The 24,969-nt window shown below is 46.2% G+C and overlaps 1 protein-coding gene across 5 annotated transcripts in view; it reads left to right on the plus strand.

Annotated features, from left to right (window-relative positions):
• Positions 1-24,969, plus strand: part of TTC7A (tetratricopeptide repeat domain 7A) — a 291,532-nt gene that overhangs the window by 50,046 nt on the left and 216,517 nt on the right. For all 5 annotated transcript variants that reach the window (XM_053312732.1, XM_053312747.1, XM_053312738.1 and 2 more), the window contains 2 exons: positions 17,856-17,993; positions 21,627-21,710. In XM_053312732.1, the coding sequence (XP_053168707.1) occupies positions 17,856-17,993; positions 21,627-21,710 (222 nt within the window). The remainder of the gene's footprint in view (positions 1-17,855; positions 17,994-21,626; positions 21,711-24,969) is intronic.

Raw genomic sequence — 24,969 nt, forward strand, 5'->3', positions numbered from 1 at the left:
TTTGGAGAGGCCATATATCAGATGATTCTCCGAAATAACCCTGGGAGAATCAAATCCCTGTGGTCCAGTCCAGAGTGAGGGGCAGGGTTTAATGGACAACAGCCTACAGAGTAATAGGGAGGGTGTGTAAGAATCCAGCTCTTCCCTGGAGGCCTCTGAGTGAGGTCTAATCCGCAACTACTGTAAGACAAAGGGAGTCCAACAGCCTTGGGATGGGAATCAACTGGGAGTTCCTTACCTGGAAGTAAGTAGGAAGGATAGGGACATAAGAACAGTCCTCCTGGATCAGGCCCAAGTCCAATCTAGTCCAGCATCCTGTTTCACACAGTGGCCCACCAGATGCCACTGGGAGCCTATAGGTGGGGTTGAGGGCATGCCCTCTCTCCTGCTGTTGCTCCCCTGCAACTGGTACTCAGAGACATCCTGCTTTTGAGGCTGAAGGTGGCCTATAGCCCTCCGATTAGTAGCCGCTGATAGATCTCTCCTCCATGAAGTTATCCAATCCCCTCTTAAAGCCATCCAGGTTGTTGGCTGTCACCACATCTTGTGCCAGAGAATTCCACAAGTTGATTATGTGTTGTGTGAAAAAGTACTTCGGTTTGTTGGTCCTAAATTTCCTGGCAATCAATTTCATGGGATGACCCTGGTTCTAGTGTTATGTGAGAGCGAGAAGAATTTCTCTCTATCCACTTTCTCCACTCCATACATGATTTAATAGATCTCTATCATGTCTCCCCGCAGTCATCTTTTTTTCTAAACGAAAAAGCCCCAGGTGTTCTAGCCTTGCCTCATAAGAAAGATGCTCTAGGCCCCTGATCATCTTGGTTGCCCTCTTCTGTACCTTTTCTAGTTCTACAATGTCTTTTTTTAAGATGTGGTTGTATGCACAGTTGTATGCAGTACTCCAAGTGTGGCCACACCATAGAATTTATTCTTGTTTAACAACAACAACAACAACAAATATTTATATATCGCTTTCCAACAAAAGTTTCCAAAGTGGTTTACACAGAGAAATAACAAATAAATAAATAAGATGGATCCTTCCCCCCGACAGGCTCACAATCTAAAAAGAAACATAAAATAGCCAGCATGGTATAGTGGTTAGAGTGCTGGACTAGGACCGGGGAGACCCGAGTTCAAATCCCCAATCAGTCATGATACTTGCTGGGTGACTCTGGGCCAGTCACTTTTCTCTCAGCCTAACCTATTTCACAGGGTTGTTGTGAGGAGAAACTTAAGTATGTAGTACACTGCTCTGGGCTCCTTGAAGGAAGAGTGGGATATAAAAAATGATTAAATTAAATTAAATTAAATTAAATTAAATAGACACCAGCAACAGTCACTGGAGGTACTGTGCTGCGGTTGGATAGGGCCTGTTGCTCTCCCCCTGCTAAATACAGAGAACCACCATGTTAAAAAGGTGCCTCTTTGCCCAATTAGCAGGGGTAAGTGCTTAAGTGCTTGGATTCGAATGCATCGTTCTTGTAGTTCCTGGGGATGGAACAGAAGCTGTGATTGGTGATGCCTCTATAGTTTTCCTGATCATCCAATTATAAAACCCTTGATGTTGTTCAAGAGTGTCACTCCTTGTTGGGTCATGCTCTAGTCACGCTCCTGAAGGCTTAAGACTCTCCCAGTATATTCCCTTGGAAGGGTGAATCTGCTCATATAAAAAATGGGGATGGTAGCAGCCTAACTTGGACTCCACACAGCCAGAGGGGGGATTTTGTATTCCCTCCGCCTTTGGATCGTTACAATCATGGTGGACATGTTTCCCTGAAAGGTAGTCTGGCCTCGATTGTGGTAGTCTGGCCTCGATTGTGGTAGTCTGGCCTCGATTTTCCACCTGCCATGTGTAGCTGCAGGTAGGGGTAGCCTTCCATAAGGTGAGGTGAGGGGGTCACCTCAGACAGCAGATTATGAGGACGTAAGTGAAGCAGCAAGCTTCCCTCCTGCCTCCCACATTTTAAAAAAACACCAAGTTGTTCTAGTAAGAACTAATCAACCTACCTTCCTTTTATTGTCTCTACAACTGGACTAAATTTGGTTCAAATCAAGGTCCACAAGTTAGATCTTTTGCACCTCAAATGTTCATGCATCCACTGTCTTGGATCGGGGTGGATTAAATCATTACAAACTACACCATAGAGGTGTCCCTGTGTGTCACTCACTACAACTGTATCAAATTTGGTTCAAATCGGTGACAGTCCTCAAGTTAGTACACTTGCACCTCAGAAGTTCACAAGTCCACCATCTTGGATCAGGGTGGATGACATCACCACAAACTACACCATTGGGGCATCACTATATGTCTATACAGCTGTAACAAATTCGGTTCAAATCGGTTAGACAGTCCACAAATTAGTGCACTTGAGCCTCAAAAGTTTATGCATCCGCCATCTTGAATCATTGCGAATGACAAGGTAAAATTTATGCCATTGTGGTGTCCCTATGTGTCCCTACAGCTGTAGCAAATTTGGTTCAAACTGATTAAGCAAGTTCACAAGTTAGTCCATGCGCCTCAAAAGTTCACATGCCCGCCATCTTGTTTCGGGGTGGATGACACCATCACAAATTATGCCGTTGAGGTGTCCCTACAACTGTACCCAATTTGGTTCATATTGGTCCAGGCGTTGCAGAGTTGATGTGGGGAGTGGGGGACACACGGACACACACAGAATGCTGGGTGATCTTATAAGCCTACTGGGAAGTAGGCTAAAAAGGGAGAGGAGAGTGTGTGGGGGGGGAGGTGTGGATTTGGCACCCTGTCTCAGGTGCACAGAGCCGCCATTTGCTGCAGGGGAGTGTTGGGTGTGTTCTGAGGCATCCTCTCAATTTTGTTGGGGCAACAGTGTGGCCCAACAGGCTTGGTCAATGCCTCAGTGGACTGAGCATGTGCCTCAGAACATGTCTCAGAATCCTGTGCAGCAAACAGACGTCTCATGGCAAATGTGTACTTCAGTAGGTATTGAAAGGGTGGAAGGTTAGAAAGCCACTGGCTTGTTGTCTGTTGCCTTGAGCACATTTTGTACTCCAGAAAAGTGGCATATATATTGTAAAAAACATCCCTCTGAACAAACCATCAATACACGCCCTGCTTCAGTGCCTGTTCCTGATGCACTCAAGCTCTCAGTGCTGGCAGAATGGGAGCTGTCCTTAAAACATCCCTGAGTCTGTTTTAATCACTTCTCCCTTGAGCAGTTTTCATTCTGCAGTTGGATCCCGTGCTGCTTAATATTAGCGAGAGCTTTCTCGGAGCTAGGAACGGAACATCTGTTGGGAGTCCGTCCCCCCCACCCCGGTGTTTCTTTTGAAATGCTGTTATTTACATTTAGGAGATCTGTTCCCTTCTTTGTTTTGGTAGCTCAAAGTACAATTCATAAGTCTGTAACGCAAGCCATTTTTCACTCTGTGTGTGTGTGTGTGTACAATGGGAAGAGAATGTATCAGCATGGCATCTCCCTGGCAGGCTAGAGATCAGCAAAACATACCACAAATGCCGGATAATTTGGCTGGGTTTGTCTGCTTGCTCTCTTCTTAGCTGTACTGGAAACTAGGCTGCGTGTAGCCAAGACTAATAAACATTGTGCCCAGTGTAATAGAGATTAGAAATTATTCATCACAGTCTTATTATTGAGTCAAGCAGCCAGAAGGGAATTGACCTTGAAAAATCTGAGAAAGAAGAGATGGGAAATATTGGGAGCAGATCTGGAAATATTTTCTTTTGCCTTAACTTCAATATGCAGTGCCCTTGGCTTCTTTGACTTGATGGGCTTAGAGGAGTTCAATTTGCCCTAGTAAAAAAGAGAATATATGAGTTCCTTTCCCCTTTATGTGTGGAATTATCTGCTTTTAAATATTTGGCTGGCCTCCTTTATGTCTCTATTTAAGAAATTATTAAAAGCCCAACTTTTCTCATTTGCATTTCCCTCTTTAATGTTCACTTTGATTTTTTTTTAAAAAAAAATCTTCCCTACTCCAATCAGTGTGTTGATTGAAGAGGGTTTATACCCAGGAAATACCTGTATAGGTAATGTGCAGCTTTTTGGGTGTGCTGAATTTAATATATTAATATTATAATATTAATATTATAATAATATTAATAGTTTTCAGTGCCTCATCCCCCCCACCCCCCACCAGCATTGAAGCAATGTAGGGGAAGTGCATTCTATTGCATTTCAAGTCTTAAAATATTTGCAAGTATTCCGACAAAGCCAAGTAAACGTTTTAATTTTGTTTGAACACAACATTTAAACGAAGTTGTCTTTTGCTGACTTCCAATCCCCTCCCCCACCCCAGCAGTTATTTTAGTTCAAATGCTTTTGGCAGCTGAAAAATCTCAGAATCAAGAAATATATTCGTATATAAAATTAACAAAGTGTGTGTGTTTTGTGTTTGCTATATGTAAGTCAAATAAGCATGCTAGACGAGATCCTGCGGGATTCTCCAGAGAATCCTACTTCTGATTCAGGTTATAAGCAGACATCCAAACCAACCAATGTTGGTTTATTCTAACCACTTTCCCTAAAGTAAGTTGAGATATGAATATGAAACCAGGGGTGGAGCTGGTGATGTTCGAGGGTGTCCCAAGAACAAAGGCTCTTCCGCCCCTGAGAGTCTCCCTTCGTCCCCCCCTCCCAGCTGGCTGGACAGCCACTCTGGCTATTCCTGCTGCTTGTGTGTCTCATTCTGCATTTTGCTTGCTGCACGTCACGCATCTGTCGCCTCCTTCTTGCCGCCTCATGTGCCTGCCTCCTGCTTCCTCTGCTCGCCTGCCTGCCTCTGCTGCTTGCCAAAGCAGGAAGAGCTGGCAAGCAGTGGGACAGCAGGCAAGTGGGAAGCCTGGGTGAGCAGGGGGAGGGTTTCACATGTGCATGGGTGTGTGTGCTGCCACAGGGGAACTGCACACCACCAAGGGGGGGAGGGCTGCGTGCCAGGGTGGGGGATGGCAAACACAGGCCTCCTTGCTGCTAGCTAAGCAAGTGTATGGAACCCACTGCAAACTTTGCATTCATCTCTCAGTTTATTTTAGGGAAGTTGGTTGGAATAAACCAAGATCGTGTTGGTTTGGATGCCACAACTGTTCTTGAGTTGTTTCTAACCTAAATCAGAATCGGTTGGTTCTGCCAACGGTAGCAAAGTCTGGTAAACGAAAACTGGAGATCCCAGCAGTGTGCTTCTGTGGAGTGTGTCATGTGAACTCAGGATTTTTCGCTGATCCCTGGGTGGTGTCGCAAAAACCCAACATATAAACTGAGAGAATTAATCTATTATTTGATCTTGGACTTTCAATGTGTGAATGAAACAGGATGCTGGACTAGACGGGCCTTGGGCCTGATCCAACAGGGCTGTCCGTATGTTCGTGCTCTTATGTAATGAAGACTTAATGATCTCATGGGAGCATGTGTGCTGCTGGGATCTTCGGTTTTCGTTTACCAGACACTTCTGCGGTTGTGTGAACCAGTCCGTAGAGTTCCTTGGAGGATTGCGTGGTCAGGGGGAGGGGGAGTGCATGCTTCTGAGGCCTGGGAATGTTGCACAGAATCAGCTGTGGTTCTACATGATGTCTGATCTGGCCTGTTTGTCAGTTCCTGAGTGCACTGTACAACAAGTGTGTGGATAGTTTAAGAGTGAAATAATGCCCCCAACTGAAATACTGAATTTTGTTAGCTGACATTTCCCCTGGGATGGCGCTCATGCCAGCTGTAGGACAAGGCGAAATTCAAGAGGTGTGGTTTACCCATCATAGCATCTCCATGCTAGTAGTAGTAGTAGTAGTAGTACTAGTACTACTACTACTACTACTACTACTACTACTACTACATGCTGGGAAAAGCTTCACCTACAGTATTTTTGGATTTCTTCCATTCTTGCCATTCAGCAACAAAATGAAATGGATGAGGAAAGCCAATATTCAGACAAAACCCGTTTCCCCTCCAGATTTCATTTCGACCACTGAATTTTGCAGTAGAATGTGCAGTCTGAGGTCCAGATTAAAATTTGTATTTCCAGTTTCCCATCAGCAGGCAGAATGGAAATAATAGCTAATAAGCAGTAGTGCCCAGATCATTTGTACTATTGAGCTTGGGGTGGCATAAGTGGATGTGGGTTATCCCCATTTTATCCTCACAACAATCCTGCAAGGTAGGTTAGGCGGAGGGAGAGTGACTGGCTGGAGGTCAGCCAGTGATCATCATGCCTAATTGGGAAATTGAACCCAGGACTCCCTGGCCAAAGTCCAGCAGCACTGCACCATACTGGCTCTCAAATGAGCCTGCCTTATACCTCTGATCCATTTTGCCCCATATTGTCTCGCCTGACTGGCAGCAGCCCTCTATTTTCTCAGGCAGAGTTATTACCCATCGCCTAGTACCTGATCCTTCCCCCCCCTCCCCACCCCCAAACTGGAGGTGCAAGGGATTGAACCTGAGACCTTTGGCATACAAAGCAGGCGCTCTGCCTCTGAGCTATAGTCCCTTGGCCCTTCGTACGGAGCATGGAGGCAATTGTCTCTCCTCCCCCATTTCCCCCGCTGTTCCATACACTCCCTTGTTCTCTGCTGCTCTGGGTCCAAGGGCGTCTCACTGATGGTTATCTTCACCCACATGACTCCAAGCCAGGACTATGCAAATTAGTTAGAGTTTAAGTTCGGGAGGAGGAAGCCCCTCCCCAGTTATTTTTGTCCTGCGAGGCTCCAGGCAGCTACTCAGAGCTACAGCTCTGCTGCTTTTACTTTCATTTTCCATTCAGCTCCTCTTTGTTGTTTTCCTGCCTTTTCCCTCCACCTAACTGGGCTGCAGCATTGGATGGCAAGACCCCCCAGAGTACTGCGTGTACATGTACTGAGGGGGTCTTTTTTCAGCTGGCCCTCACACTCCCCTGCCACCCGCGACCCCTCTTAAGAGCCTGCAGTCGTGGGCGTGATTGCTGCGCCCCACGGAACTCCCGGAGCAGCGGAACACCGCCTATCAGCTGTTTGGTGGCGTTCCAGCTAGGGATGTGCACGGAACCATGGAGGCGTGGTCCGGCACTGGGGGAAGTGTCGCTTTAAGGGCATGGGGGTAGTACCTACCCCTCCCGCCACTCTTCTACCTCCGGCGCTCGACTGTAAGGAAACGTTTTTGAGGCGGCAGGGTTCTTCCCTGCCGCCCCTGCCCCCATCGTTGTCTGCAAAACTCTGAGCAAGTAGAAGCTGGCACCACGCATGCACCTGTTGTTGCTGCCGGCGCGCGTGTGCGGCAAGCACATACAATTTAGCACCTCTCATGGACCTGTCCAGATTTCTGGGTCTGATGGTGGCAGGCCTACAGTCCGTGCCCTGGGGGCGTTTCCATCTGAGGCCTCTGCAGTGGTTCCTCCTTCCCTTTCAGACAGGCATAGCTATTAAGTCCAACCGACAGGTTGCTATGCCCCAAGAAGTTTGACACTCCCTAAGGTAGTGGCTCCCCCCAAAAAATCTTTCAGGGGGGGAGGAGTTCCTCGATCCCCCCAAGATCATCGTGACCATGGATGCCAGCAAGAGAGGATGGGGAGCACACCGTTAGCACTGGTCAGTCCAGTGCAGGTGGTCGGCAGAGGAACGCCAACACAGCATAAACTGGCTAGAACTCAGGGCCATCCTCCTAGCCCTACGGAAATTTGTCACCTCTCTTATACATCGCCACGTACTTATCCACATGGACAACACCACGGCGAAGGCTCACGTAAATTGTCAAGGGGGTACCAGGTCCGGGCCCCTCCAGGCGGAGACAATTCTACTGTTCCTCTGGGCAGAATGCTGTGTGGACCCCTTGATGGCTCACCACGTCCAGAGCGACCTGAATACAATAGTGGACTGGTTGAGCCGCTTGCACTTCCTACCAGGGGAAATGGCTCCTGAACCCGAAAACCTTCTCCTCTTCGTGAAGCACTTCGGCCTACCAGTGGTGGACCTGTTTGTGACCCCAGCGAACACGCAGCTGCCACGCTTCTTCACGAGATTTCCCTTCCAACAGGCGGGAGCAGTGGATGCCGTCTCGGCGCCATGGCCTCTGGGTTGCCTCTACACATTTCCTCCCACCCCCCCTCCTGGCAAGGGTCCTGTGCAGAGTCAAGCTCCTTCAATCTCAGCTCATCCTGGTGGCCCCGTACTGGCCACGGAGGCCATGGTTCGCAGAGATCTACAACCTCACCTCCCACCTGCTGCCCCCCGTCACTCCAGATCTCTTGCAACAAGGCCCAGTTTCTCATACCGATCCAGGCTGGTTAAAGCTAGCCGCCTGGAAACTGAACAGCACCTCCTGAAGCACCATGGATACTCGACACTGTCTTGAACACCATGCTAGCCTCCAGACTCCACTAACCGAATATATCAGTCTATGACTGATATATTGGCGAAGTGGTAAAACTGCCGCCCTGTAACCAGAAGGTTACAAGTTCGATCCTGACCAGGGGCTCAAGGTTGACTCAGCCTTCCATCCTTCCGAGGTCGGTAAAATGAGTACCCAGAATGTTGGGGGCAATATGCTAAATCATTGTAAACCGCTTAGAGAGCTCCGGCTATAAAGCGGTATATAAATGTAAGTGCTATTGCTATTGCTATTCTTATTGCTATGTGGAGGGCCTTCCTACGCTGGTCGGACCACCACGGGGTGCCAAGAGGGTCCGCCTCCATGTCTCACTTGCTACAATTCCTACAAGATGGTTTGGACAAGGGTCTGTCGGCGATCACTCTGAAACGCCAAGCCTTCTCCCTCGTGGGTCTCGTTGCAGGTATCTCTAAGAGAGCTGGCCATCGCCACCCACACCTCAGACGTTTCCTGCAGGGTGCTAGTCTCCTGTCCCTGCCGGTGGTCCACCGTTTCCCCACCTGAAAGCTGCATTCCGATCTTCAGGCCGCCCCCCCCACCCCCCGCTTTGAGCCATTGTCTTCTATTCCCCTGCGGATACTATCACTCAAACTTGCATTCCTAGTGGCCATCACCTCTGCATGCATGGTGTCTGAGCTCAGGGCTCTGTCCGTACACAAATCCTCGGTATCTTCTCGGAAGACTCGGCTAAGCTAATCCAGACCCTTTTCCGTCCCAAGGTAGCATTCCCCTTTTCACATGTCCCAGGACGTCGTGCTACGTTCCTTTTGCCTGCACCCGGCAGAAGAGGCATGGCATGAGCTCGACGTCCACAGATATCTCAAAATCTACATCAGGCAGACCAAGCACATTAGAACCTCTGAGTTCCTCTTTGTTTCCTTTCTCCATGGGTCGGCCCCTTTCTCCATGCATTGGAGAAATGCTCGGTTTTACCCTTTGTAGAGAAGCTCTAGAACAGATCTTTGCTATTTTTCAAGTGAGGGCTACATTGGCCCCTTTCTCCATGGGTCGGCCCCTTTGTTTCCTTTCTCCATGGGTCAGCCAGTGACACCCGCCACCATAGCTAGGTGGCTTAAGGCTTGTATATCTCTGGCATATGAATCACAAGGCCTCAGGGCTCCGACTGTGATTCTCGCCCATTCCTCTAGGTCAGTGGCCGGTCAGCGGCTTTTCCCACTACCGCTCCCGTCTAGGACATCTGCCGAGTGGCGACCTGGTGGGCTCCCTCTACCGTTGCCAGACACAGTAAACTCGATATGTTTGCATCTGCACAGGTAGTGTTCGGGAGGAGAATCCTCCAGCAGGTGCTCCCTGCACGTTAGTAGCTGGTACCCTCCCTCTTGGGACCCAGAGCTTTGGTATGTCCCATCTGTGAGACGCCCTTGGACCCAGAGCAGCAGAAAACGGAGCATTGGTTACTCACTGTGAAGGCTCCTTCTTGCTGCGGCGTCCAAGGGCATCTCGACCCACCTTTTGTGCCAGCTCCTACCGTCCAGAAATCCGTTAGTGTAAATTTTCTGCCAAGTGATTACCGTAACGTTGGCCTAGTTAGTTTTTGGCCGTGTTTGTTTGACTTGTTTTTTGCACATAGTTTACCAGGGGCTTGCTTCGCATCGTTGTGCCTGTCGCTTCTGGTACTAAAAGAACCGGGGAGGGGCTTCCTCCTTCCGAACTTAAACTCTAACTAATTTGCATAGTCTTGCCTTGGAGTCATGTGGGTGAAGATAACCCATCTGTGAGACGCCCTTGGACCCCACAGCAAAAAGGAGCCTTCACTGTGAGTAACCAATGCTCCGTTTCACACAAGTGGACAGAGCAAAAGTCCCTTCATGTCACGCCTATGAAATGGGGGCAGTGTCTGCAATTAGGAGCAACCCTGCAAGCAGATGCCGGGTAGAGAGATTAATTTCCACCTTGGACAGCAAAACAGCCTGAGCCAGCCCTGTGTAGAGCCCTTCAGTCGATGAGCAGTTTACGTGTCCCATTGTAAGTGGCAATTATGCTACAAGTTGAACATTAGAATGCCCATCAATTTTGGAGCAGACAGTAATCTCTCATTAAAGATTTTAACAGCTCTTTTCCCCCTTCAGAGCTGCGTTCCAGAGTGTACAGATAGAAGATGTTTCTTGTCTAATTGGTCTATGAAACAGGGGGCCCTTGAATTGATTTTGTTATAGCATAATTCATGCAATTGTTTTATTTATTATTAAGCAGTGTAAGCAGCATGCCTCTAAGCTGCTGTAAAATTTAATTTTCTGCAGCATTACAGAATGCTTAGAATAACCAATTTGTCTACAGAAATGTTGACGGAAGGGCCCCTGAGAATGATTGATTAAGGATCATTGGATGGGACTTCTGAGAGGAAGTCTGCATGGACCTTACTTTGCAGGCTGGCTTCACTGATGCAGCACATCTCGACTCCTATGAACACTTGAAGCTGCCTTAGGAAGATAGGAAGCTGCCATCTATTGAGTCAGGCCGTTAGTCCGCCTATCTCAGTATTGTCTGCACTGACTGACAGCAGCACCCTATGGTTTCAGACAGGAGCCTTCCCCAGTCCTACCTGGAGATGCCAGGGATTGAACCTGGGATTTCTGCATGCAAAGCAGATGCTTCATCACCCAGCTACATCCCCATTCCCTAAGGGGAATATCTTATAGCACTCAAATGTAGTCAGCCATCCAAATGCAAACCAGGATGGACCCTGCTCAGCAAAGGGGACAATTCATGCTTGCTGCCACGAGACCGATTCTTCTCCCTTCTGTGTGTTAGCCTGTTGCCTTTCATTGCTTGAGGGGAATGCAGCTGGCTCGCTCTCTGAATTTGTACTCTAGGTCCCGGTTGGAGACACCATTGGGTGATCCATCATGGTGACTCCATCATGGAGTCGTCATGATTAATCACTGTATGATCCCCAAATAACATTTTGTTATGGAGGCAGTGACGCAATTGTGGTTTTTTTTAAATCAATCAGTGAGTATGAAAGATTACGTTGGAAGTAGTCCAGTGAAACAACAACCCTGAATTCGTTTTTAAAGATGGTCTATCAATGTATTTTTTTTAAAGTGATTTTTAATTTGAACATTCCTACATTCCTAAGGACCAGGAACTTGTTCTTATTAGAAATTATACCTTGAGATTCTAAGGATGTTGTTTTCTGCATTGGTGTGTGATACAGTTGCCAAGCTTTGGAGGAGAGCTGGTCTTGTGGTAGCAAGCATGAATTGTCCCCTTTGCTAAGCAGGGTCCACCCTGGTTGCATATGCATGGGAGGCCACATGTGAGCACTGTAAGAGAATGGGGCTGCTCTGGGAAGAGCATCTGAGGTCCCAAGTTCCCTGCTTGGCATCTCCAAGTTTGGGCTGAGAGAAACTCCTGCCTGCAGCCTTGGAGAAGCTGCTGCCAGTCTGTATAGACAATACTGAGCTAGATGGACCTATGGTCTGAATCAGTATATGGCAGCTTCCTATGTTCCTAATATATAGGCAGCAGTTCCTTTTACTGAAGTGTTAGATTATCCTATGTGCAGTCCAAACACACACAGACCGTTTTTTGTAAGCAAAAGCTCATGGTAATGTACCAGTTAGGGTGAATATTCTGTCTGTGCTAAGGCATCACTTTAAAAAAAGCCTCGCTTGGCCCACTGACAAATGCTCAAAATAGCTGACTCTGATGGGAGGCTGATTACCAGCTTTCAGAATATGTGGGGGCTTGTTCAGTGCAGTTATTTTTCACAAGCAAATGGCGCAGCAGAGTTACTGATGCAGAAACTTTTTAATGGGGTGGTATGCATTGTGGAAAGGTTTAATTGACAATCAGAACTGTTGAGCACAGTCTTCCATAAACCCCTGCCTACCCAATGCACTTTTAAAATCTTTCTTTCAAAGAAGCAGTATATGATTACTGAACATTGGGGAAATTTAAAAACAAACAAACACCCCTTCTCCTAAGAATGGTTTTTGAATCCCATTTTCCACTGCATAGATTCTGCATTTCTCTTGTGTTAGGTTAGGGGTCCCCAAATTACTACTACTATCACTAGCACTACGACTACAGATATTTATATACTGCTCTTCAACCAAAGAGTGGTATAAAGTTCTCAAAGTTGTTTACATAGAAAAATAAATAATACATAAATGAGATGTTTCCCTATCCCCAAACTAAGAATTCGCAGTCTAAAAAGAAACATATGGTAGATACCAGCAACAACCACTGGAGGGAGGCTGTGCTAGGGATGGATAGGGCCAGTTGCTCTCCCCCTGCTAAATATAAGAGAATTGCCACTTTGAAAGGTGTCTCTCTGCTCAGTTTGCAGGGACCCAAACTTGGGTTCACAGATGTTGTTAAACAATGTCTCCCATCATTGCCCCTGCTAACTTGGCAAAGAGGCACCTTTTAATGTGGTGATTCTCTTTATTTAGCAGGGGGAGAGTAACTGGCCTTATCCACCCCCAGCACAGCATCCCTCCAGTGACTGTTGCTGGTGTCTGTCTAATGTTTCTTTTAGATTGTGAGCCCTTTGGGGACAGGGCTCCATCTTATTTATTTAGTATTTCTCTTTGTAAACTACCCTGAGCCATTTTTGGAAGGACAGTATAGAAATCGAATAAATAGTAATCATCATCATCATCCCAAACCACAATTAGCCGTTGAGGAAGATGGGAGTTGTTCAACGATATCTGGGGACCCAAGTTTGAGAACTCCCATGTTAGGGGATTTTATTTTTTTTAAGGTTGAGCCACATCTCTGAGAACTAGATAGATTTGTAGGCCTTAATCAGCCTTGAATTAATTGTATTTAAAATATATATTAATTATAGTTTTTGTTTGTATGGATCTCTGTCTAACTGAGAATGGATGCCAAGACAGGGGGTATGTCCTCTGATTACGGGGCAGCTATTCCAGTGGTGGTGGTGAATAGAAGAAGTAATGTTTGCAGGTCAGCAGGCTGTTGTAGGGGAAGGGAGATCAGAAACTTGATTGCTGTTTCCCCTTCCAGCTGTCCTGCCAGCTTTTTGACCTTGGAAAGCAATGCCAACCACCTACAGAACCTCGTCTTGCTCCTTTGTAATGCCAGATTGGTCCAGAATAAACCTGAAATCATCCATGATCTGATTCTGGATGAAGGGGCCGATCTGGTATGTATTACAGATACTTGGCTGGGGGAGGCTGTTGGCCCAGTCTGGTCCCTGCTTCTCCCTCCAGGGTACTGTGTTGAGGAGCAGGTGAGGGGACGTGGGCGGGGAGGTTGAGTGGCTGTGGTCTGTAAAAACAATATCTCCCTTGCCAGGATCCCTGTCAAAGTGTCTGGCCATATTGAATGTGTGTACCTAAATTTGGGGACCAGAGATAGATTGGGACTTCTGTTGTACCAATCGCCCCGCTGCCCAATGGAGTCCTTAACTGAGCGGACGGACTTGGTCTCAGGCTTGATGTTGGAGTCTCCCAGGCTTGTGGTGCTGGGGAACTTCAATGTTGACTTTGGGACCAATTGGTCCGGGGCGGCTCAGGAGTGCATGACAGCTATGGTCCTATCCCAAGTGGTCTTAGGACCGACACGTACTACTGGTCACACACTTGATATGTTCTTTCACTCTGAACAGGGTGGTGCTCCGTGGGTGGGGACTCCTAGGATTTCCCCATTGTCATGGATGGACCCCCATCTGGTTAAGGTTCGACTCATGATTATGTCCCACCTCCGCAGGGGTGGAGGGACCATTAGGATGGTCCGCCCAAAAAGGTTACTGGATCCAACAGGATTCCAAGAAGCCTTGGAAGGATTTAGTGTTGGCTGTGCTGATGACCCTGTTGACACTCTGGTGGAGAATTTGAATAATTCTAAGCGTCCTCCTGCCGCACTGACATTTATTAACCCGGGCTTTCAATTAGATGTATAGTTTTAATATTTTTAAGAACATAAGAACAGCCATTCTGGATCAGGCCCAAGGCCCATCTAGTCCAGCATCCTGTTTCGCACAGTGGCCCACCAGATGCTGCTGGAAGCCACAGGCAGGAGTTGAGGGCACCTCTCCTTCATGATGTTATCCAACCCCCTCTTAAAGCCATCCAGGTTGTTGGCTGTCACCACATCTCGTGGCAGAGAATTCCACAAGTTGATTATGCGTTGTGTGAAAAAGTACTTCTGTTAGTTGGGCCTAGATTTCCTGTCAATCAATTTCATGGGATGACCCCTGGTTCTAGTGTTATGTGAGAGGGAGAAGAATATTTCTCTCTCCACCTTTCTCCACACCATGCATGATTTTATAGACCTCTATCATGTCTTCCCTCAGTCGTCTTTTTTTTCTAAACTAAAAAGCCCCAGGTGTTGTAGCCTTGCCTCATAAGAAAGGTGCTCAAGGCCCCTGATCATCTTGATTGCCCTCTTCTGTACCTTTTCCAGTTCAACAATGTCCTTTTTAAGATGTGGTGACCAGAATTGTACGCAGTACTCCAGGTGTGGCCACACCATAGTTTTGTATAAGGGCATTATAACATTAGCAGTTTTATTTTCAATCCCCTTCCTAATGATCCCTAGCATGGAATTTGCCTTTTTCACAGCTGCTGCACATTGAGTCGACACTTTCAATGAGCTGTCCACCATGACCCCAAAATCCTTCTCCTGGTTAGTCACTGATAGCTCAGATCCCATCAATGTATACTTGATCTTGGGGTTTTTCGTCCCAATGTGCATCACTTTACACTTGCCAACACTGAACCGCATTTGCCACTTTGTCGCCCACTCCCCCAGTTTGGAGAGATCCTTTTGGAGTTCCTCACAATACATTTTGGATTTCACTCCCCGAAAAAGTTTGGTATCATCTGCAAATTTGGCCACCTTGCTGCTTACCCCTGCTTCTAGATCATTTATGAATAAATTGAAAAGCACTGGTCCCAGTACAGATCCCTGGGGGACCCCACTTCTTACTTCCCTCCATTGTGAAAACTCTCCATTTATCCCTACCCTTTGTGTCCTGTCTTTCAACCAGTTAGCAATCCACACATGTATTTGTCCCCTTATCCCATGACTGCTAAGTTTTCTCAAGAGTCTTTGTTGAGGAACTTTGTCGAAAGCTTTTTGGAAGTCCAGGTATACTATGTCAACTGGATCACCTTTTAAATGTTTTAAATGATTGTAATTGTAAATCGCCCAGAAATGCAAGTTTTGGGCGGCATAGAAATATTTTAAATAATAAATAAGTAAGTAAGTATAAGTGGCTTGTGGAAAAATGCACACACAAAATGCATCCTAATGAATACAGGTATGTCACATATTGGGAATGTTTCTTCCACAGCCCTTAGCTCAAGGGTTGGCAAATCTGACCCTCCAGCTGTTGTTGAACTACAACTTCCATCATCCCCAGCCACAATAAATTGTCACTGGAGATTAGTTCAACAACCACTAGAAGGTCAAGTTTGTCCACCCCTGCCTAAGCTCATGTTACTGCGGTTTCGAAGAATTGTGGCGAGGTCTACATATGCAGCAGAATGCATTGGTAGAATGCTGATATCCTGTACTGGACTGCATCACTTCACACTGCAAGTGGGGAATCACATTTTAGACTATTTCCATATGTTTAAAACAATAGTGGACCATGCCAGTGAGCTGGAGGGGTGGAAAATGAGCTGCAGCTGTTTCAGTACCAGCAGCTGCTCTCTTGCTCCTTCCTGGCCCAGTCTTGGCTGTAATTGAACAGTTTGGGCTGGTCATTCATCTAGTAGGGTGGGAAATTTGTCCTACTGCACGAATGACCAGTCTGTATGGCACAATTTCAGCTGGAGTAGGGCCAAAAGGAACAAGAGAGTGGCTGCAGTATAGAAGCAGCTGCAGCTCATTTCCCATCCCTCCAGCTTGTTCTCACAGGCAGCTGCTAAATCCATGCAAACAGAAAACTGGCATTGCAGTCAAAGGGCTGGGCTAGAATCTTTCCCTCAGTGTGCTAGTTCTCTGTTTCCAATGAGAGCTTCTTTTCAACAACAGCAATGGTGACAGAGGAGCGTTCAGAAGTCATAAACCTCACCTCTAGTCTGAAGTGGTAAAATCAAATATTTATTATGCATTCTTTCTCACCTCGTTTTGCTTCCTGTGTCAACTGGCTCTGCTCTGGACATCCTAAGGAAGTAGTGGAATGGCAGCCCTACCATGAGGCATGGTGAAGCGGGCTGTGTCAGGAGGCAGATCATAGGCCAGTTCTGATGGGGCGGCACAAGTGCCCAAACATCTCACTATGGATGGCCTGCAGAGAAAGGAAGGCAAAATTGTGCCATGCTGCTTTTCCTCTTACCTTCCTAATAGAAAAGGAAAGGAGGGGGAGAGATTTGAAAGAAGGAAGAAACTGGGGGTGTGATCTCCTGCTAACTGAGCAAAGAGACTCCTTTTAAAGTGGTGATACTAAGCAGCAGGGAGCAACTGTCCCTATCCAGCCCCAGCACAGCCTCCCTGCAGTGGCTGTTGCTGGTTTCTACCTTGTTTTTCTTTTTAGATTGTGTGCCCTTTGGGGACAAGGGGCCATTTTATTTAATTATTTTTCTATGCAAAGCGCTCTGAAAACCACTTCTTTTCTGTTGAAAAGCGGTATATGAATAGGAGTAGTATATCGTATTTGAGTATATATGATTTATCCTATATTATCTTCACACCAACCCTGTGAGGTAATTAGGCTGAAAGCATGGCTGACTTTAGCTTTTGCGATGCCCAAGTTGAGAATATTTGTGGGACCTGATGCTGAGATCCCTCCTGTCCCCAGGGAGCTTACGTTGTTGTTACATGATTCCTGCAATTATAGCTCCCCTTTTTGGAGCTGCTGTACTTGAAGGATTTGCTGGAATGACATGAAATAAAGAAGACATGTATGTCTGGTTCATACTTGTTCCTCCATACAAATGCATGCCAGTGTGAACCTGAGCAAGTTTGTGTGGAGGACCTTTTGCAGCCGTGCTACAGACTAGTGAAGCCACCCTAAGCAGACCTGTTTAGTATTGCAAAGTGCTGTAGAGGAGCAAAATGGCATACAGCATTGCAGTCGAAAATAATACTGCTGATTTGGAAGTGATGGTTTTTGAGAGGCGGTTTAGAGGACAATATCAAACTGCAAAGGGAACATTGCTGTTCTTCTTGTAAGCCACGTTTTCAGACTACAGGAAATCTGGAATATTTTTTTTAAAAAATTAAAAATGGCATGCAGTTGCCATAGTAAAGTTGCAGGCAGCTGAAGTAATTGGGCAGCCAATTGACGTCTGGCCCCAGGCTGTGGAGAACTCTTGCCCTCTGGGCCTTTGTCATCTCTCATTCTAGAGATTCTGGGAGATAATTCTAAAGAATTGTCTCCTAGCCTTTCTGTGAATATGTTCTGCCTTCCTGAATTAGCTTTCTGCAGCTGAACGCGTAGGCTGGCCAGGTGCAGCAGTTTTTGTGGGGGTTTTTTTTGGCACAGTTGAAGACTGTTCTTTTGAGATGTTACCTTCTGTTACCATTGGACATGACCTCTTTTTGTTTGGAATTCATTATCAGGCAAACAGGGATGCAGTAATTAGCCGGGCCCCAGACCAGAAAGACGACCGGGCCGTCAGTCTTCGGGATGCGTCGGCAATTTACGATCTTCTGAGTATCACACTGGGCAGAAGAGGGCAGTATGTCATGCTTTCCGAGGTACTGAAACCTAGCATTTCCCCTTTTTGCACCGAGACGGTGCTCTTAATTCTTTCCAGCATAAGCCATCTTGCATAATATTTGTTGAAGTGTATCCAAGTGGCAATACGTTCAACTGAAGCATTTATTGGAGTACAAATTTAGCCTGGGGCCATGTGTAATATCCATGACTCCAGAGGAATTAGAATTCCTAGGCCACCTCCTTATGCGATCTGTGTAGGAACCTCTGCTGTATGGCTTCTTCCTGTGCTACCCCAGTGTACTGAGAAGCTCTGAGAGGCTGCATTGGAGGTGCCACGCTGTAGCTTTCCCCTGCACCAGAAGTTCTCAGCCTTGGTTTCTCAGATGTTGGACCAGCTGCCATCATCCCCAGCCACAATGGCCAGCCAACGTCATCTGGAGGGCCAAGTCTGGGAACCCCTGGCTTATACCAGGGTTGCTCTCTTGATGCTGGGACACACAGACCCTTGCAGTGTAATGTGAGAAAGAGGTCTTAGAGATAGATCGATATATATTTTAAACTGCAAAAAGTAAATGAGCAGATGACATGCTCTGACGTGTTTAACGAATTCTTTGTGGAAAAAATATCTTGTATTTGGGCTGATTTAGACTCAGAAGCCACAATTACTTCAGTGTCTGATGTGGAGGTGTCCAGAAACTCCTCTTGTGTGGTTAGGTTGGATCAGTTCCAGTTTGTGACTCCTGAGGATGTGGACAAGCTGATTGGAACGGTGTGGCCGACCACCTGTTCTCTTGACCCCTGCCCGACACGGCTTATACTATCTGCCAGGGGGTGGTTGTAGAGGGCCTGGTAAAAATTATAAATGCTTCTCTGAGGGAAGGCAGGATGCCTTCTTGTCTTAAGGAGGCAATTATTAGACCTCTTCTGAAGAAACCTACCTTGGATCCCTCAGAGTTGAGCAGCTACAGGCCTGTCTCCAACCTTCCATGGCTGGGCAAGGTAATTGAGAGGGTGGTGGCTTACCTGCTCCAGACAGTCTTGGAGGAAGCTGATTATCTTGACCCATTTCAGACTGGTTTTCAGGCGGGCTCTGGGGTGGAGATTGCCTTGGTCGGCCTGATGGATGATCTCCAATTGGGAACTGACAGAGGAAGTGTGACTCTGTTGGTCCTTTTGGATCCTTTGGCGGCTTTCGAAACTATTGACCATAGTATCTTTCTGGAGAATCTGAGGGGATTGGGGGTGAGAGGCACTGCTTTACAGTGGTTCCACTCCTACCTCTTGGGCAGGTTCCAGATGGTGTCCATTGGAGAATGTTGTTCTTCAAAATCTGAACTTTTGTATGGTGTGCCTCAGGGCTCCATATTGTCTCCAATGTTGTTTAACATCTACATGAAACCGCTGGGAGAGATCATCCGGAGATTTGGTGCAGGGTGCTATCAGTATGCTGATGACACCCAAATCTATTTCTCCATATCAGCATCATCAGGAGAAGGCATAACCTCCCTAAATGCCTGCCTGGAGGCGGTGGTGGGCTGGATGAGGGATAAAAAACTGAGACTGAATCCAGATAAGACAGAGGTACTCATTGTGCGGGGTTGAAAGTTGGGAGACAATTTTGATCTCACTGTCACACTTCCCCGGAAGGAAGGAACAGGTATGCAGTCTATGGATGCTTCTGGATCCAAGCCTCTCCCTGGTGTCCCAGGTTGAGGCAGTGGCCAGAGGTGCCTTCAATCAGTTACGACTGATACACCAGCTGCATCTGTTTCTTGAGATAAACAACCTCAGAACAGTTTTACATCTGCTGGTAAGCTCCAGACTGGATTACTGCAATGCACTCTATATGGGGCTGCCCTTGTATGTAGTCCGGAAACTACAGTTGGTCCAGAATGCAGCAGCCAGGTTGGTCTCAGGGTCATCTCGGAGAGACCATATTACTCCCATATTGAAGGAGCTACACGGGCTGCCGATACTTTTCCGGGCAAAATACAAGGTGTTGGCTATAACCTATAAAGCCCTAAATGGCTTGGGCCCTGGGTATTTAAGAGAACGTCTTCTTCATCATGAACCCCACTGCCCATTGAGATAATCAGGAAAGGTCCATCTGCATTTGCCACTAGCTCTCCTGGTGGCTACTTGGGGATGGGCCTTCTCTGCTGCTGCCCCGAGGCTTTGGAATGTGCTCCCTACTGAAATAAGAGCCTCCCCATCTCTAACAGCTTTTAAAAAGTCTTTAAAGATGCATCTGTTCATCCAGGCTTTTAATTAAATATTGTTTTCATAGTTATTATTTTAAAATTTTTAAATGCTTGTAATGTTTTAACTTTTTGGTTTTTGGTTTTAACTAATGTTTTACTTTTTCTTTCCCCCCCTTTGTTTTAAATGGCCCAGAGACGTAAGTTTTGGGCAGTATAAAAATATGTTAGATAAATAAATATATAAATGACAAAAAAGGGCAAATATGTAAAACAATATATGCGAATAGAAATACAAGCACGCTTCTATATGGATCAGAAAAAAAGACAATTCCTTAGAATTCTCTAAAAGCAATCTATTTCACATATGTATTAGAACATAAAGTATTCCCATTACAATATGTTGTTAACAACAGTTGATGTGATGAGGAAAATTCCTGAAAGTAGACCCATTGAAATTGAGGTCCCATCTATGGATGGGTTAGTGAGGCTTGCCTGGCGTCGTCTCTTTGTTACTTTATTATTATTATTATTATTATTATCATCATCATCATCATCATCATCATCATCATTACATTTATATCCCGCTTTTCCTCCAAGGAGCCCAGAGCGGTGTACTACATACTTGAGTTTCTCCTCACAACAACCCTGTGAAGTAGATTAGGCTGAGAGAGAAGTGACTGGCCCAGAGTCACCCAGCTAGTTTCATGGCTGAATGGGGATTTGAACTTGGGTTTCCCCGGTCCTAGTCCAGCACTCTAACCACTACACCACACTGGCTCTTTAGACACCAGGGCCTTTCCCAGACATCAGACTTTACCCTGTGGGATTAAGAGGGGTGAAATACTGCAAGTTACGGGGAATTTTGGATATTTCCAATATATTGGATATTTTTAATGTGTTGTTTTGAGCCGCACAGAGAACAATTTGTTGTAGGAAGGCAAGCAAATAAAGATGCTGATGATAATAATAATTAATAATAACGTTAAGCAATGCCTAATTTGCACTTTTCATTTAAATGGGACTTTCAGGAACTTTCCTCATCATGTCAGCCAATGAATTTGTTATATATGCTATCACATAGGGCCTTAATTCATTTAGTTTTTCACATTACCTATTATTATTAATAGTGCATATACTACTACTACTACTACTACTTCTTTTTATATACTGGCCATCCATGTCCATGATGCCTTGCAAAGAATGAAAACTAGAAATTGCATTTCTAGATTGAATTGCATTTAGCACATTGTTCTCCAAAAGAAAGGGAAAGAAGAACAGGCTCTCAGAGCACTTTAATCCAATTGTCTCTTGTGCATTCCAGACTGGAACCATCCCAAGTTGACATTACTCTTGCGTGCATCTTTTTCTCCCAAAGCTCCCAGTTTTCAGGATTCTGCACCACCTTTCAGAAATTTCATTCAACAAAAGTTAGAAACCCACCAATGATTTCCTTTATACTTCTCCCTCCAGTGCTTGGAACGTGCAATGAAGCTTGCATTTGGCGAATTTCATCTCTGGTACCAACTCGCACTTTCGATGGCAGCTTGTGGCAAGGTAAGGCCTAAACTAAAAAAGAACATCTTTTTTTCTCTCTGACAGGGCGGGTTCAAATGCAGTGACGGCACCTGATGTTGCCGCTGCCCTGGGCGCTCTCCCCAGTGCTCATGCCAGCTCTACTTCCATGGTAGGTTCCAACATGCTGAGACCGGTCGTATCATCCGAACCCACCAATCTCAGCATGTCCTGCCCTATTTCCTCCTGTTCATGATCCTGCCCTCTGCTTTGTTAAAAAAAAAAAAAAAAAGCCAATCAAAAGACGTTTGAGAGATAAAAGCACACCTGTTTCTTCTTGCTGCTCAACATTTTAGTACAAAGTCCACAGAAGGGCTTATTTATATTCATAGGTGAACAAAGCCCAAACATGCCTTTTGCCTTCTAAATAAATGCAGTTCTCCTGTTGAAGAACCAGCCACTTGCAGCTTGAAATATGCTGGATAGTGTTTACTGAGGAGCAGTGGTGACTGGTAAGCCCAGGGGCAGGGGCTTACCAGCCACCACTTTAAAAATGGCAGACTCGCCATTTTTAAACATGGCAGACTCGCCACCACTGCCGGTGGAATGGGCCCGACACTGGACCCAGCATCCTACACTTGACCGGGCCTGTGCTTCACCATGCACCCACCCTCCTTCTTAGCTGGCTGATGGACATACCCAGTGGCCATTTGTGAGATCAGCACAGCATGTGGGGTGCTGAGTCGGACTCTGGGCCTGCCCCATTGTGGGTGGCATTGAGTTCACCCTTTTAAAAGTCATCCCACCGCTCCCTCTCTCATTGACCCCCTGCCCCAGAGCTCACTGGCTGCCACAACTGATGAGGCAGCAACTTATTTTTATGTATTCCATATTTATTTATTTATTTATTTATTTATTTATTTTATTTTATTTATATACCGCCCTTCCAAAATGGCTCAGGGTGGTTTATATCAGGATTTGTATCCTGATGATGCAATGCATCACCCTCCATATGTATCTACCCAAATATTGGGATTGACTGGGGTGGTCATTGCCCTGAGTCCCATCACTCTCAGAGGCTCAGTTGGCACTGAACCGAGAAAGGGCCTTCTTAGTGGTGACACTGAGGTTCTGGAATTCCTCCCCACTTTAAACCCAGTAGGTCCCCTCTCTGGTGGCCTTTCACCAGGCAGCATAACTGTTTCTCTTTAGGCAGATGTCTGCCAGATATCCCACCACTAAATTAAAAATGTCTGTGTAATTTTAGTGCCCACTCTGTACTCCCTATTGGCTTCTCTTGTGTCCGGTCTCAGGATACTGTAGTTTTAAATGACATTTTATAAAGTGTTGTTCACCATGTTGTGTACCCTTGGGTAGAAATATATTATAGGCAGACCTTAATATCCACTAGGTTTCAGCACTGGCCTCTCTCCCTGCAGTGGGGGTTTCTCCTTAGTGCTGGCCTTTCTCCCTGCCAGGGTGTGCTAATGCGACATTCCCTGTAGAGCGGGGGCCGCCAGAGGGCCGATTGCCAGCCAACACCACTACTGCCACTTGCGTCCTGCTCAATCAATAACCTGTGCTGCACTGATGACACCATTCTGATAGCTGAGAATGTGGATGATCTGCAAGCTCTAGTAATGAAAGTCAAGGAGCATAGTGAAAAAATGGGACTACGACTAAATGTAAAGAAGTCTAAACTAATGACAATGGGTACAGCAACCAGCCTCAGAATTGATAATGAAGACATTGAAGTGGTGAATAGCTTCTGCCTTTTAGGATTGACCATCAACAGTAAAGGATCCAGCAGTCAAGAAATACGCCGCAGACTAGTACTTGGTAGGGTTGCCATGAAGGCCTTGGAAAGGATATTTAGATGCCGTGACGTGTCTACATCTACAAAGATTAAAATCGTTCGGACAATGGATTTCCCCGTCACGCACTATGGATTCAAAAGAAGCAAGACAGAAAAAGCATTGATGCTTTTGAACTTTGGTGCTTGTGAAGACTTTTGAGGATATCATGGACAGCCAGGAAAACAAACAAATGGATCATAGAACAAATCAATCTAGAATTCTCACTCGAGGGACAGGCTCAAACTATTGTACTTCGGACACATTATGCAAAGACCCAGCTCCCTTGAGAAGTCCATAATGCTGGGAAAAGTTGAAGGCTAGAGAAGAAGAGGACAACCAGCATCAAGGTGGATGGACTTGATTACGACAGCAATGAATGCACCACTGCAAGACCTTAAAGGCCAAGCTGAAGACAGATCATCCTGGAGAGAATCTATCTATGTGGTTTCTAAGAGTCAACACCGACTTGGCGGTACTTAATCAATCATCAATCAAAGGAGGGTTGCACAAGCTATTTATGTTTTCAAAACGATCCTGCCAAGCCAAAGCATTTTATTGCTGAACAGTGTGTAATCTGGAAAGCGCCCTGTTGTCTGCTGTTCTTCTTATGGCCATTTGATCTCTTTGACCAACTAGCACATATTTTTGTCTGTTCTTTATCTGCTTCAGCACTGTCCCTTTCTAGTTTATCTGAAGCATTTACATTCTCATGCCTTAAAGGATGACATTTTGCAGAACCGGATTCTGCCTGTTGGCTATTCCCCAGGCATCATTTTTAAAGCTGCTCTGTGACCTTTTTGATTTTAAGCGCCAGCAGTCTGGTTCCATCTTGGTTCCAATGGAGCCGATCTTTTTTGTTCAGGTTCATCTTGCCCCAAAATGTATCCCAGTGCCTAACGAATTTAAACCCCTCCTCCTGGCACCACCATCTCATCCATGCATTGAGACACTTCAGCGCCGCCTGTCTCTCTGGCCCTGCTGTGGAACAGGCAGCATTTCTGAGAATGCTACTTTGAGGGTCCTGGACTTCATTATTCTACTTAGCAGCCTAAATTTCACTTTCAGGACCTTCTGACTGCATTTCTGAACATTGTTGATGCTGACATACACCATGACATCTGACTCCTCCTCAGCACTGCCTCACAGCCTATCTAGATGCCACATGATGTCTGCAACCTTTGCACCAGGTAGGAAAGTCACTGTGCAGTCTACATGTGGGTCTTAGACCCATCTCTCTACACCCCTAATGATCAAATTGACAACTACTAGGAGGTCTCCTCCCGCTGAAGGAGTATCCCCTGTGCAAGAGGACATGGGCTCATCATTCACGGAAGGGGTCTCTTCTAATGGAGTAATTCCCTCGTCCTCAGAATGATATCCTCCTTCCCCAAGACCTTCATGCTCCCCGACAGCAGAGGAATCATCAGCCTGCAAGTGAGATGCTT

Source organism: Hemicordylus capensis, chromosome 1, assembly GCF_027244095.1.
Source record: "Hemicordylus capensis ecotype Gifberg chromosome 1, rHemCap1.1.pri, whole genome shotgun sequence".
NCBI classification, from domain to species: Eukaryota; Metazoa; Chordata; class Lepidosauria; order Squamata; family Cordylidae; genus Hemicordylus; species Hemicordylus capensis.